Genomic DNA, 14574 nt, shown 5'->3' with positions numbered 1-14574 from the left:
TTTTACCTTGGTTTCATTCTTCTTATGACTTTTCTTAGTATTCAATAACACATGTTGATGCCGAAAGGCATGGTCTACATTACCAAATTCAGGAGGCCAATTTAGCTCCTTTTTAAAATTTTCCAAAGCTGAATGATTTAGAAAAAGTTCTGAAGGTGCGTACCCTGTGGTAAGTGACACAGAGTTGTTCAACAGCGTTTGCACCTCAGATAAGTGTTGACTCCATTGAGTGTGATCATGACTTATGAATACCCTTAGTAACCTAGATATCTCTGAATGATAACGTTCCACCGGATTAGCTTTGGGGTTGTACGGACTCAAAAGTAAGTGATGTATACCATTCCTGCGACAAAAACGTCACCAGAGGGACGAGAGGAACTGGGCGCCTCTGTCAGTTATGATTTCCTGAGGGAATGGAAAATGATAAAAGTATCTCCTAGAGATTATAGAAGTGATTTCCTTGGTGCTAGCATTCCTAACAGGGTATAATACAAGAAATTTACTGTAAACATCTAAGATAGATAATATATAATAATAACCATTACTTTTTGGTAACCTGCCAACGAGGTCCACACTCAGCTTGGCATGTGGGCTGTCAGCATCCACATGGCAAATTTGATGTACAAAGATTTGAGATTTACTTTTAGTTCTAGCACAAGTTTCACAATCATTAATGAACCTAGCTATATCTCGTTTCATGTTCGGCCAGTGAAATAACTTTTTACAATGTAGATAACATTTGCGTGAGCCGAAATGAGCTTCCTTGTGAATTTCATCTATAACAATGTTTACTAGACTCTTAGGAATTATTAATTTCCAAGTATCATCTTGCTTAATATACACTAAATCTAAATGCTTACAAAAGTTAGGATTACCCTTTTCCAGTTTAGCAGAACATCTAGCTACAAACTCATCAGAGGTTTGTTCTTCCAATAACAGCTTAACAAAAGAAGATTGACTTAAATTTCGAAATACAGCGTTTACCATGAAAGTAGAATTAATCGTATTCTCCTCGTCAGGAGGATTGCGTGAAATAATGTCTGCAATACGGTTCTCTGCTGAGGAGAGATGTTCAAACTTAAGGTTAAAATCTTGCAACTTTAATAATAGTCTGGTTGTTCTAACATCCAAATTTCTAATAGTTTTCAGATGAGTAATAGCTTTGTTATCTGTGTGAACAATTACCTCTTTTCCTAGAATGTAATCAGCAAAACGCTCGCATAAAAACACTACTGCTAATAGTTCAGTTTGAAAGATGGACAGAGATCTTTCCGTAGGTTTAATGCGCCTGCTGGCATACGAGATAACCTGAAAATCATCTCCTTCATACTGCCCTATATAGCCTCCAATGGCAATTATGTAGGAATCTGAGAACAAATGAAATGCCTTATTCATGTCTGGGAGCACTAAAGCTGGCGGAGAAACCAACGCTTTCTTTAACAGTTCAAATGAATGCATCTGTTCAGGACCAAAGTGAAACTTTACGCCCTTACGCAATAAAGTTACCAAACTTTCGGTGAAGTCTGCGTAATTGTGAATAAATTTCCTTCTCCAATTCGCTAGACCTAAAAATTGTCTCAATTGCTTACGATTCTTGGGAATTGGAAATCTCTGTATGGTTTCATTAAGTTTAGGATTAACTTTAACTTCTTTACCTGATATAATGTGACCTAAGAACAACAATTCGGAAAACATGAACTTACATTTCTGAAAGTTTAAGGAAAAGTTTAAGTTATTCAAGGTATACAACACGAATTCGAAATGCTCAAAATGCTTACTGATAGAATCGGAAAAACAAAGTAAGTCATCTAGATAACAAGAAACAAAATGCTTAGTGCTTAAATCGAAAATGCTATTCATTACAAATTGAAATAGACTAGTGGCAGATTTAAGTCCCATGACTAAATATTTGAAACAATATTGCCTACCTTCGAATAAAAATGCTGTTTTTCATATGAATCTTCCTCTAAAGGCAAACAGTAATAACCGTCTCGGCAATCAAAAGAAGAGAAAACTACTGAACCTTTGAGACGTGCTAATATGTCTTGAATTGGCTCTACCTTAACATTAAAAGATACCACTTTAGTATTTGGATGTCTTAAATCTAAGGTGGGTCTTACTGATTGTTTGTCAGCTTTATAAACACAATGAATTGGATTGAGATAAGGAGATAACCTTTCTTCGATCACTCCCCACTCAAGCCATTTTTGAATGAGCTTTCTGAAAGGTTCCCGCATAGCATATGGTATGGGGTACGGTTTACATACAACAGGTTCGTTGTCTGTTAACTCTATCTTTAAAGGCTTAACCTTAGCAGGCCTAGGGCGTTCAGAAAACAATGATCTATAGCGAAGAAGTAGTTCCACTAATTTACTCTTAACTTCAGATGTTAAATCTGTTCTTTGGAAAATTGTATTTCGAATTTCACTTTCAGATACTAAGTAGTCTTCCTCTTTATTAACTTCCTGTATCAGAGGTTCAGATTCTACCGAACTAACCCAGAGAGAATTTAAATTTAATTTAACAGGTTTACCATCCAAATCATCCAACGTTAAGATTTGCTTTGAAAAATCAACTACACAATTATATTTGGTTAGGAAAGGAGTACCTAACAAGACGTCCGACTTCATTCCTTCTACAATAAAGAAAAGAATTTCTAAAACATGACCTGAAAATTCTAAATACAGTATTTTCTGTCCTTTGACATTATACTTTTCATCACCTACAAAAGATTGCAATGTTACATTTCTAGCCGGAGATAACTTAGCATTAGGCAACGTTTCTACAATTCTTTTCCAAACACCAAAGTTTAATAAATTAGCTTCACAACCACTATCTAGTATACATGAAAGAAAGATACCGGCTATTTTACCTGATAAGAATGGGGATTTGATAAAAGAACCAGCATCATCATTATCTAAAGATTCACTCTCTTTCAAAATGAAAAACACATTCATGGGCTTTTGGGTATACCAAGTGCCATTACATCTATTGGAAAAATTACCTTCTGGCCGCTGAGTTTCAGTTTGGCGGACTCCAGGCGACCATTCGGGAGCCTGCCTCACTGGTTTAACGCAGTGCTGCATTGAGCATAAGGCTCGGAAGAGGTGGAAGTGGTTGCACCAACCTCAGTATAGCTGCTTCTAAGGTTAGGACAATGAGCACAAGCACAAGGTGCTACTCTGGATTCAAATTGATCACATGAATTAACTAAACATTGAGCCACAGAGCTATCAGTATGGTCAGAGTGAACATTGTTCTGATTCTGATTTCTTACATTTGCTCGTCTTACATTACCATGATTTGGCCTACCCCTGGGGCGATTGTTATTATTATTAGCAAAATTATTGGTATTTGGCCTAAAATTACTATTATTGCTTCGTTTGTTAAACCAAAACTTTTTCTTATTACTATTGTAATTGGCATTAGGTTGCTTATTATCAATATAATCTTTAACACTAGGGTAACTAGTTTGAACCCATTTGTCCTTGGTTTGCGCCTTGCCTTGCTTATCATTAACTTGAACTGAACTAACCTGATCATCAACCGATTCCTTGTCTACAACTGTAGCCAAGTTTACGTCAAAATGAACATTACGTCTCTTATTTTTGCTAGGATAATTATCTGAGTCTAACCCAACCTTACGCTTGGTACCTACAGATTCTAGTGAAACCAATGGACAATTCAATAACTTGGACTTGTCAGGAATTTCAAGTCTCATTAACCGTGCAGCTAGTTCTGACACAAAGGAAATATCCACTTGACTCAGAGTAAACTGATATTCCTGAGGTAAGGTATCAATAAGGTAGTCTACCAACTCTTCTTGAGGAATATTCCCTTTAAGCATTCTAATACCTTTGGACAGCTTCCACACGAACTCTGAAGCCTTACCGTGAACATTAGGATTGTACTTTGTAGACAGTAGATATCGCAACTGGGCCCTACACATCTTAGGATTAAGGTACTGTGCAAGAAACAAACGTTTGAAATCATCGTATGAAAAGATTTGATCTTTAACCTGAGAAATCCAGCAAGCAGCTGACTCTTTCATAGACCTAACTGCAACCAAAATCTGGTACTCAGGGGACAAATTGGCTAACTTAAAGTTTTGCTCTAATTGCTGAAGGAAATCTAAAGGCGAAATTTCTAACACATTTCCTGTAAATTCGGGAAAGTGACTAAGATCGGATAATTTTAATGACTTTTGACATTTATTGGACGAATCGGAAACAGCCAGTATGGGACAATTATCAGCCCCTAGAGAGGAACTGGGCATGTTCTCTCTCAACATTCCACAACAACCAGCATTAACATTATTCGCATTAGCAAGTGACACACCAGGAACCTTATTCACACCTACTGTGTACGAGGAGACTACAGGATTTATAGAAATGCGACTGCTAACTCCAGAGAAGTTCCTATCCCCACTGTCTAACTGACCTCTATTCTGCGAAAAGCATGAATGAGTACAACAAGCGTGGCTTGGAGCATGAGAGAATGAAGTGTGAGTATTATTACCACTATTAATCCTGTACGTATCAGTAACGACATCTAAACAAGAGGATGGAAAACAAGATGTAGTAACAAATGAAGTGGTTCCCATTAATGGAGTGGAAACAACCACCGGGACCTTCGGAATGGTGTCATAGGAGTTACTTCTGGTATGAGAAATTCCCAAAAAACGGTCCACATCTTCAAAATGCCTAGGTTCCACATTTATAACTGAACCAGTCTGTTCACCACTTTCTTCTTCTTCATCTTCACCTTGTTCAAATGAACTATCCAATTTCTGTTTCAACACCTCAAAGTCTTCCCTCATATTAAGACATGAATTAGTATTACGCTGAATTTCCTGCATCTGATTACCCAAACTATCTAATTGACGCTTACTAACACTGTTGTCCTTCAAGACATTTAGTAATGCTTCTTTTTGAGAGGCTAGATTTTCATTAACAACTTCAATTTGATGGGTAAGTTCCACAGTATTATTCTCCAAACGATTACTTAGAGAAGTAATTCTGTCATCCTGTTCCTTGAGATGACGATCAACAGTTTCTTTTAAACTAGACACTTCTTTATTTATAGCTACCTTTACTTGGGAAACCTCTTTATTTACCACCTCAGACACTTCACCAATGACCACTGTTTTTACCTGCGAGACTTCTTCAGTCACGGTGGCTTTCATCACTGAGACTTCTTCAGTCACGGTGGCTTTCATCACTGAGACTTCTTCAGTTACGGCCACCTTTATTGAGTCTATTTGACTAGAAAGCTGAGACATCAATTCAGCAAAGTTGGAGGTATCACTGCCTTTTTCACTAATGGTATCATCCTGATTCCTAGTAACTACGACTATAACATTTGAATCTCCATTCTCAGTGGAATCATTTATTGACCTACTGGGTTGTGCTACACATTTATTACAATCCCAGAGGACTTCAGGTTTACTTCTCTCACCAAATTCCTCTTCTGTTAACTCGGTGCAATGTCTACAGTACCAAGTGTTAAGGAGGTACACTCTAACAATGTACCGGCATGGCCACATTGTCGCGTTTTCTTTTTATTCTTGTTCATTGTGACACTAATAGTTCAACACAATCAAAAAAAGAAATAAAGTTCACTATATTAGCACTACACAATACTGTTTATATATATATATATATATATATATATATATATATATATATATATATATATATATATATATGAACACCAATTCATGAAGATGGGGAACCCGTAACCCTTGCACTCCTGTTCCGTCTCAACAGCGATTTAGCAGCCTTGCTTTTTTTTTAGGAACCACATTACTACATCAAACCAGAAATGATATTCAAAAGAATCTCAAAGAATATTTAACTATAAAGTATGACGAGCTGACGTAGAGAATGTTTACCTGCTTTCCCTGGCCAACACAACTAAATAAACCAACTAATAACACGTGATAATTGACTCATAAACACAAGAAAAGAATCAAGACTTCCAGGCACCTTAACGTAAGTTATGACTAACAAGAACCGAAATAGTCAATACCAATGAAAAAGAACGATCCAGCAAAGAACCTAGCTAAGGGGAGCCAGAGCAATGGTAAGAGAAAGGGATCAGAAGATTTCAGCTGAAATCCTGGCTGAAGGTCGCCAAAAACCTACACACCCTGTAGCGCCCCAGAGGATGGCCCGGAACTTCTGAGTGCTACAGAGCGGAAGGCGTGTAACGTACTTAGAACGCAGACTAAAGAAAATCCAGAAAACTGAGTATCAAGGGGTCGCCAGTCTGTGAAAGATGATATGGCAATGAAGTATAGGGCGCACAGACAACGTCCGACAACACGAGGTTTGCCCACACCAGCTCTACGAGAAGGCATGAACAAACCCCCCTTCCTCTTCTTGCTCCTGCATATACCATAATTTAGAAATAGCTAACCTTAAATTAAACTTATCTAGCTACTAGGGACTTGCACTTGAACAACAACACTTAAAATGGAAAAGATTATTTATTATTTGATCAAAAGTTGGTATTAGGGCCATGGAAGCTTGATATAGAACAGGTACTTTATAACAGGTACATATACTATCATGCACGAGAACATATATTCGTACATTTATAAAAACAATAAAAAAAAGTCATGCGTGAAAATATTCAGTTACTGATGCATAATTACATCAAAATTCTTGCAGCTATAAACAATTGAGGAGGGACAACCATCTTCACCTCCCTTGTATAATGATTGAAACATTAATACACTTCATAATAATATGCAAGTTAGATTCTTACCAAATTCCAGAAGAATTGTCACTTCTGAAGATGATGAAAGAAATAGTTTAAATTTATTATGCAAAAGATAATATCGTATCATAATTGTTAATTGTTGTACACTGCAACTAGACTTCAAGGATAATAATATAGCTATAAGGTACTAGCCAGCGTATACCCACCATCGGGTGCGCGCCTACATGTGCACTATCCAAACATAAGTGCAAAACTCAATATTAAAATTGTTACCACTAAGAAAAGGTATGCAATAAAATTATACACATTCATCTAATAACCCATTGAGACTGATTACCTGTTACTATGAGATTTACATTCCACATATAGGCATTCTGTGCCCTTTTCTTGATTGAACTGGCAACATTATGCTCCACCCCGGTGAGAGCGAAGCTGCCATGAACACATATAGCGTTAAGCTTGTTTATTCAACATTGTGATTCTTACCTGAGAATATGCACAAAGCATACTTACTAATGAATGATGCATGTATTCAGGATTGATGCTCAATAAGATGAGATAAGATAAAGACACTTTTGTGTAAACAACACAACTGCACTAAAATGCGAGTGGCCAACATTATATGGAGATTATAAGGGACACCTAGCACCGGTGAGAACACAAAACAGCTATTCGTGAAGTAGCACTGACAAATAGTAGAGGATACAGCTTACTGCAGCTATGAAGCAACATAAAAACAAGATAATTAAGTAGTGCACCACACTTGTAAACACAGTTCTACAAAGAACACCATTGAAATGAGCTTGGAGAGATAGCTGGAGGATTCACTATTATTATGAGAAAGCACTGGCTAATATGCCACTTTCACTCAACTCAGAGAGCACTGAACATTATAAACACTAAAGAGGGCTTATAAAAAGTAAGCTTTCGAAGAGCTTAACTGGGCCTGATAAATTAACAGGCTATATCAAAGATGAGCTTTAATACGCACAAACATGCTCAAACATAATTGAACATAACTAAAAACAACATACTCATCAAAAATGACGAATGTGGTTGCTACGAAGGCAACCTTTATCAGGAAAACACCTTTAAACTGCCCATCTTCATATAAGAAACACTAACACAACAGCATCTCATCTCACTACCAGTTGATCCTGAGCCAAGGCTGGACGGAGCTAAACCAAAGGGGGCTCCAAGGTAACTCCTTAATAATGAAAAAAAAAGTATGAAAAACTCCAGAGAAATGTATTGTGGTGTAAAATAACATGTCCCAGAACTGCATTGTCGCTCGACTAAACACTGAGCGAGCGGCGGCTAAAATAACGGGTAGATTCTTCATGCTGCTCATTCACCTGGGCTATGGGCCACTAAAATGCCTCTAAATTATTCCAACTGAATATGCGTTTGGCATAAATCCTGCACCACTCTACAAGCTGCTTGTTAATAGACTAATACTGCTCACTTAAGAAACTGCACTGGTTCGTAACAACACATATGAAAGGATATTGGTTTGGAATAAACATGCTACTTGCTACTAAAATGCCATAAGTAGCTATAGAATCCAATACTTGGTACAGTGACAAGTACACTAGAATGTAAAGAAGCCACATTTTGTTGAAGTACATGTTTAAGTTCAAGGAAGTAGTGTTGTAGCAAATATATGAATGGGAATCAGCATTTAAGTCGTTTGTACGTGAAAACCAAGTTACTTCCTGGGAAGGTACATTGCTGATTTGTTACAATCCTTGTAAAGATCTGGACTCTTGATGATTCTGTGCTAGAGGTTGAATACATTGCTTCCTTCACTGATATGATACCGGACAGAGCGTGCATGGGGCGGGTTCCCACAGAAGTTTTTAGTGCTTCATTATGATTTCATACATTATCACTACTAAGAAAAACTTCACGAAAATTGCCATTATCGTATTAAATGGAGAATGTCACTAGGACGAACACAGAAACTTAAAATATAATTAATGGAGAGGCACACACTGACAGACAAAAACTTGTAGCTGTAACAAAACACGTGGGAGACCACTTGCTCTTCTTTATAAATTCCTCTTGGAAATTGCACACCAAAATTATGATAAAAAAGTAACCGTAAAGCTTCACTTACACTCAATGTTGCTCTGTCAAAACTGTTGATTACTAATAAAAGGAGGATGGCTACGAGAGGCCTAGATTAACTATAATTTTAGGCTTCATTTTTACAGATATCGAGAAGCCATGCGGTACAGAATCTCTTTCTCCGTAGTACAGCGGAAGTCACCCGCTCGTCTTCCCTCCACAGAAGCGGAAGTATCAATGTTGCCAGATCTTACAAAAGAGAGTTAACAATACTACTTAAAAATATTACCATTATAAAATAACACAATTACTAAGGGCACTACACACCCACCATGTAGGGAAATTCGTACAAAACACTGTCTATCAGTATATAAAATAGGTGCTGGTATCCAGTGCCCGTGCCGTGGAAAATCAGCGCCTGGGGTGAGAGTATACGACGCGACGCGACGGCGCCCCCGTAAATATGAGTGAGATCGACAGACCAGCCGCAAAGCGTCACCATGGTTGGCGCGATGCATAAGAAAATTTTCAAAAATAAACCCTGCTTTTCCTTGATTTTGAGCACTTTTTAATGCTGTTTTCCTTCCATTATATATATATATATATATATATATATATATATATATATATATATATATATATATATATATATATATATATATATATATATATATATATATAATTTTTTCGCTCAGGATAGCTTCATGGCTTTCGGAATCATCATTTTCAGAATCTGAATAAAAGTCTGTTAGAAATTTAAAGTTTTTATACGAATGAAGCTCTAATTTAAAAGTTCGACGAACTACCAAATTTTCGCTGTCAAACTGCAGGAATAATTGTTTTGATTGGGGACATTCAATTGACAAGAGCATTTTCCCGTCTGAATTTTGCTCCCCCTTACTTTGACGCCCGGGGCCGTAACCACGCTCGCCCCTCTCCCCCGGGGCACAGCACTGCTGGTATCAAAGGTATTATTTGATCGAAATGCACGTAAGACACATGTTCAACAGTCTTGAAAATTTTACCGTAATCGCTTACGGTCTTCATACGAATTTCCTTGACTTCTTCGTTCTCTTCCACTGGGCTTTGTGCGATAGTTGCATGTCTATGTTTTCTTTTTCTGTCCACTAGAGAAAAATTCCATCAACAAAAATGTTTATTGTGTTATATCTTCAACAGCTGGTCTAACACAAGCCTTGTTAACATGCAAACCTAAGTCGTCGCTCAGGATAGCTTCATGGCTTTCGGAATCATCATTTTCAGAATCTGAATAAAAGTCTGTTAGAAATTTAAAGTTTTTATACGAATGAAGCTCTAATTTAAAAGTTCGACGAACTACCAAATTTTCGCTGTCAAACTGCAGGAATAATTGTTTTGATTGGGGACATTCAATTGACAAGAGCATTTTCCCGTCTTTTATTCAAACGTCTTTTTTTTTCCAATTTCTGCTGATGATAGTAGTAAAACAGATATATTTTGAAACGAAGAGTTTAAAGCTGCTACGAAATTAGCAGCACTTTCTACAATTATTTTGTTTTGTTTCACAAAGTTCCATACTGGCCGTTTTGTACGTACTTCAATCAAATCTACTGCTCCCTTGAAACGAACAGAAAGGTGACACTAATGATAATATTTATATGACATTTATTTTAAGTTAAAACATCATACTGACAGTAATACATAATCCTCTATTTAAATAAATAATGTTCATGCTTAGAAAACTTTATTTTAGTACACATGGAATAATTTTCTATTGTGAATAACCAATGTACACAAACTATCCCACCAGTGGCATGCCCACTGTCACGGGCAGGACAAGTTTTCAAATTGAAATAAATCGAAGTATATTGTTAGCATTAGTCCAAAATTTGGTAAATGTGAAGTACACGTGAAAATTGTTACTTCTACTAAGTACGAACTACATTCACAAATTTAGTAATTCAGTACAATAACTTTTGGTAGTTTTCTGTCACGGGCAGGACACTCAAGTTGACGTTTATATCTTTAATGATATTATAAACAATTTTTATCCTGTAAACTCTATATCAACTGCAGCTTGTAGCAAAAAGAAGCATCTTGAATAACTCGAAGTTACTTCAGCGAAACATGCACAATATACCGTAAAATGTGGCCGATAACAATAATAAAAATTTTCCTCCCAGCTGACATGTTACAAATTCACAATTCAGACTTTTAAAATTTTACTTGAATTCTAAGTATAAATAAGTTTTTCTTTGTGAAAAAGTAAATTTCGTTCTATTTACTTCATATATACGTAAAAATGCATTGATTTTGACAGTTTTCGAAAATTTTGGTTCAGGCTCACTTTCGCGTGGAATGGCCCTTCTACCGCATTCAAACAAATATGATTTGAAGACAATTTTAGTGAGGTAGTCGACTGGACCTTAAGGTGGCAACTTCGAACATTATACACTCTCAATTGATTTACTTTATAGAAATTTGAAATTTAGCAAAATTTTCGTAAGTAAATAATCTCTATTTCCCTACCAAATTCCGTACAACTGTAGTTTACCATCTCTCGCAAAAGAAATAAATTCAAATTTTAAAATGTGAAGTGAAATATCTAGATTTATGTATTGAATTGTGTAACTCTTGACTCACAAATCCCTAGAAAATAGTGTAGAAAATACAGGTACAGAAAATATGTTGCCCTCAAAAAAAGTGTGCTTAATGCACAGACAACAAGAACAGGAAGAGGATTGTTTGGATTTGATACTTACTGTTAACCTACCTTCAGCATCCTACGACGAATGTACTTGTTACGACATGGAAAGCATTGGAGAAAGCTTAGTGTCACCAAATAATGGCGCTTATAAAATAAAAATGCCCAAACAAGGAAAACTGTCAATAACCACAAATGTTGGAAGAGAGAGCGAAAATCGTTTACAGAAACCACCGAGAAATATATGTAAATATGGAGGACAACCTGGCACTTCAACTGCTAGAAGTGATGGCTACCATGTAGAAAATCGAATAGCCGTGACTTTGTATTCAAACATACCTGATTACCGAAGTGTAGGTTTTTGTGAACCGTTCGTACCCGATGATAATTACCAACGTCAAGAATATATTGAAACTGATATACTTGACAATGACCAATTTGATCCGAAAAAGGTTAGTTTCCACGTCCCGCAATCAGGTGAGAACGATACCTTTTACAGTGGTCAGAGAAAGCTAAGTAGAAGGGCTATCGAGTTGGATGCACAAATTATCGCACTCTTCATAGATAGTGTTATCAAAGACGCAATAAAATATGTGCAGGAAACGACAGGATGGGAATTCGAAGAATATCCTCCACGAGTTCTTGATGATATTTGCTTGTGTGATACAATATCATGGCCTAGTATTGGAGCATTTAACGTTGAGATTGGAGAAGCAGCAATTTCAAAATATCTGGAATCATGGGAGCGCTCAGACGATTGGCTGTATTGCATAGATTTTCTTTTTGCACAAGGCGGCTTGTATCAAGATGATTATCTGTATGAGGTACGATATCTTTCTTAAAACATCATTTTACCGTAGTTTTTGGGCAATTTTGGTATTCGCGTTATGGCGTTACTATGTTTTTAGGCTTAAGTTTGGAGTTATCCCTCCAATTTCAAACCTACAAAAAGACAGTTGAAACATTAAAAATTGGGGTTATGTTTAGCAGAAGGGGTCCAGAAGCACGTAAAAAATACAAAATTTACAGGAGAAATGGACGATGCAAGTACTTGGGTCCGTATCCAAAGGGTCTGGGGGGCCGCCCCCCCCTAAATTTTCGCTGCCCCCTTAAAATTTTCTCGGTAGGCTTGCAAATGAACTAAAATACGATGATAGACTATAGTATGGTCGGATCGTCCCCCCCCCCTACATTTTTGGGCTGGCTACCTGCCTGCAAGTACTTAGACTTAATATAACGTAACCAAATCTAACCTAAACTAACGTAAGCTAACCTGAACTAACCTAAACTAACCCAATATAAGCAGAAATAAGCGAAATTCTATCATTTTGGGGGGGGAGGAATTATGCTGGAGCTCTTCACTAACATAAACTAAACTAACCTAACCTAAACTAACCCAAACTCACCTAACCTAATGTTAACAGAAGTTACCGAAATTGTAACTTTTTTTAAAGACAATTGCTGCTAAACATTACCCAAAAATTGTTAGGTTAGGTTAGATTACGTTAGATTAGGTTAGTTTAGGTTAGGTTAGGTTACTCGGTAAGGCTTTAGTTATACTAGGACAGTGATTAGATCGGTGCTCATAGAAGCTTTAATTATCACTTAAATTCAGTAATCCGTGGTTCTCAAAAAAGAAAGAAAAGAAATTAGTGCTATATCGCCGTACCAATTTGAAAATCAAAAGAACTAAGAAAATGTACTGCATTCGGTTATATTTGGTTGGATTACATTAAGCTACGTTAGACGTGCAGTATTACTATACGGATTCATAATACAAGTAGGAGTAATAAGAACGGGTTAGAAGTCCCGCTGGAGTTGGTTGGGTTCTGTACTCAACATGAAATGGGCAAATTAAAGACTTGCCCATTTTTTGGTACATTTTATAATCTATGGATCCGTACAGTAAAACAAGTGTACCTCTCTGCAAAATAGTCCATCCGCCTCCACATGCAGTGCCGATTACAATATCAAAAACAACAACAAACACAACTACTTTTTAAACTTCTACTATTTCCCTTACCTGAGTTTCACTCATTCTTCCTCACAAACTTAAATAAATTATCCAATTGACCCGGTAAATTTCCTAAAATTGGTCCTGCGATACAGCACTTAACCTAAAAATTAATAGATTGTGTTCATTATTCTTATATAATTCTGTAAAAGTCAATTCGGAAATATCACATTCAACGCATCGATTCGCCATCCTACAAGACTACCATGCTACTGAATCATCAAGACCTTCCGCGTCTTGGAAATAGTACCCACATCTACATATCTGTTCTCGTATTAAACGTAACTTTACAGCCAAACTCACACACCTAAACATCACATAAGAACTCCAAATCATTATTTTATTTACCTCTTCTCCTGTAAATTTTCTTACTTTTTGTAAAAAACAGAGGGGCAACTCTAAACCTAACTCTCTTTTTAACATGATAAAGAACCAACTAACTCGACATGCCTGATACTAATGTAAACTCAAAGAATTTAGTAATTAGAAACGAACGGTTGTATTTTTAAAACGAATCATTTGTAGGTTAAAGGATACAGTCCTATTTTACAGGACCATACTGGAGTTCATGATTTATATAGGCATTTATTCCATTAAGTCCCGCGGAAGGTCTCGATAATTCAGTGGGCTAAAGAACAAATGTAATTTTAAAAAATACAAAAAAGTATGAGGAAAGGGGGCAAAATGCTATCTAATCGAGTCAGAGGAGGAGTAGTATATAGCAGAGGGACCCGCGCGGTAGTCCGAGGGTGCGTTCAAAGGGAGCAGTGCGTCATGGACGATGGGTATACATATAAACGAGGATAGTGGACAAACATTGTGACATAAAAAATACGTGTCTTGCATGTGGTACAGCTACGTAACACTTCCAAATAACATTGTACACTACCTTTACATAGCACATGCCTTGGTATGCTAGTTCATATAGCCTACTAGTGTAATTTTCTGTTGAAAATTGTGCACTTTGTTACCGCTTTTTTCAGTAATATATCAGACTATTCACTCTTGCGTTAAATTTAGAAATTTAATTTTCTTTGTTTCTCTTTATGTTTTTCCTACAGTTTCGACATTGCGGCCTTAC

At 36.7% G+C, this 14574-nt stretch overlaps 2 protein-coding genes across 3 annotated transcripts in view; one reads left to right on the top strand and one right to left on the bottom strand.

The window, feature by feature from the left end:
- The window catches only part of LOC145683671 (1-acyl-sn-glycerol-3-phosphate acyltransferase alpha-like), a 368125-nt gene that overhangs the window by 125796 nt on the left and 227755 nt on the right, over positions 1–14574 (bottom strand). The window lies entirely within an intron of this gene.
- LOC145683644 (uncharacterized) overlaps positions 11244–14574 on the top strand; it is a 58685-nt gene continuing 55354 nt past the window's right edge. The window contains exon 1 of one of the 2 annotated variants that reach the window (XM_081754987.1): positions 11244–12303. In XM_081754987.1, coding sequence (XP_081611113.1) covers positions 11461–12303 — 843 coding nt within the window. In that variant the 5' untranslated portion in view covers positions 11244–11460. The remainder of the gene's footprint in view (positions 12304–14574) is intronic. The other variant, XM_081754991.1, reaches the window with a different exon arrangement.

The sequence above is a fragment of the Thermobia domestica genome, chromosome 1 (assembly GCF_964235325.1).
Source record: "Thermobia domestica chromosome 1, izTheDome1.hap1.1, whole genome shotgun sequence".
Lineage (NCBI taxonomy): Eukaryota > Metazoa > Arthropoda > Insecta > Zygentoma > Lepismatidae > Thermobia > Thermobia domestica.
The sequence above is the reverse complement of the archived record's forward strand: the minus strand, read 5'-3'. Positions and strand labels throughout refer to the sequence as shown.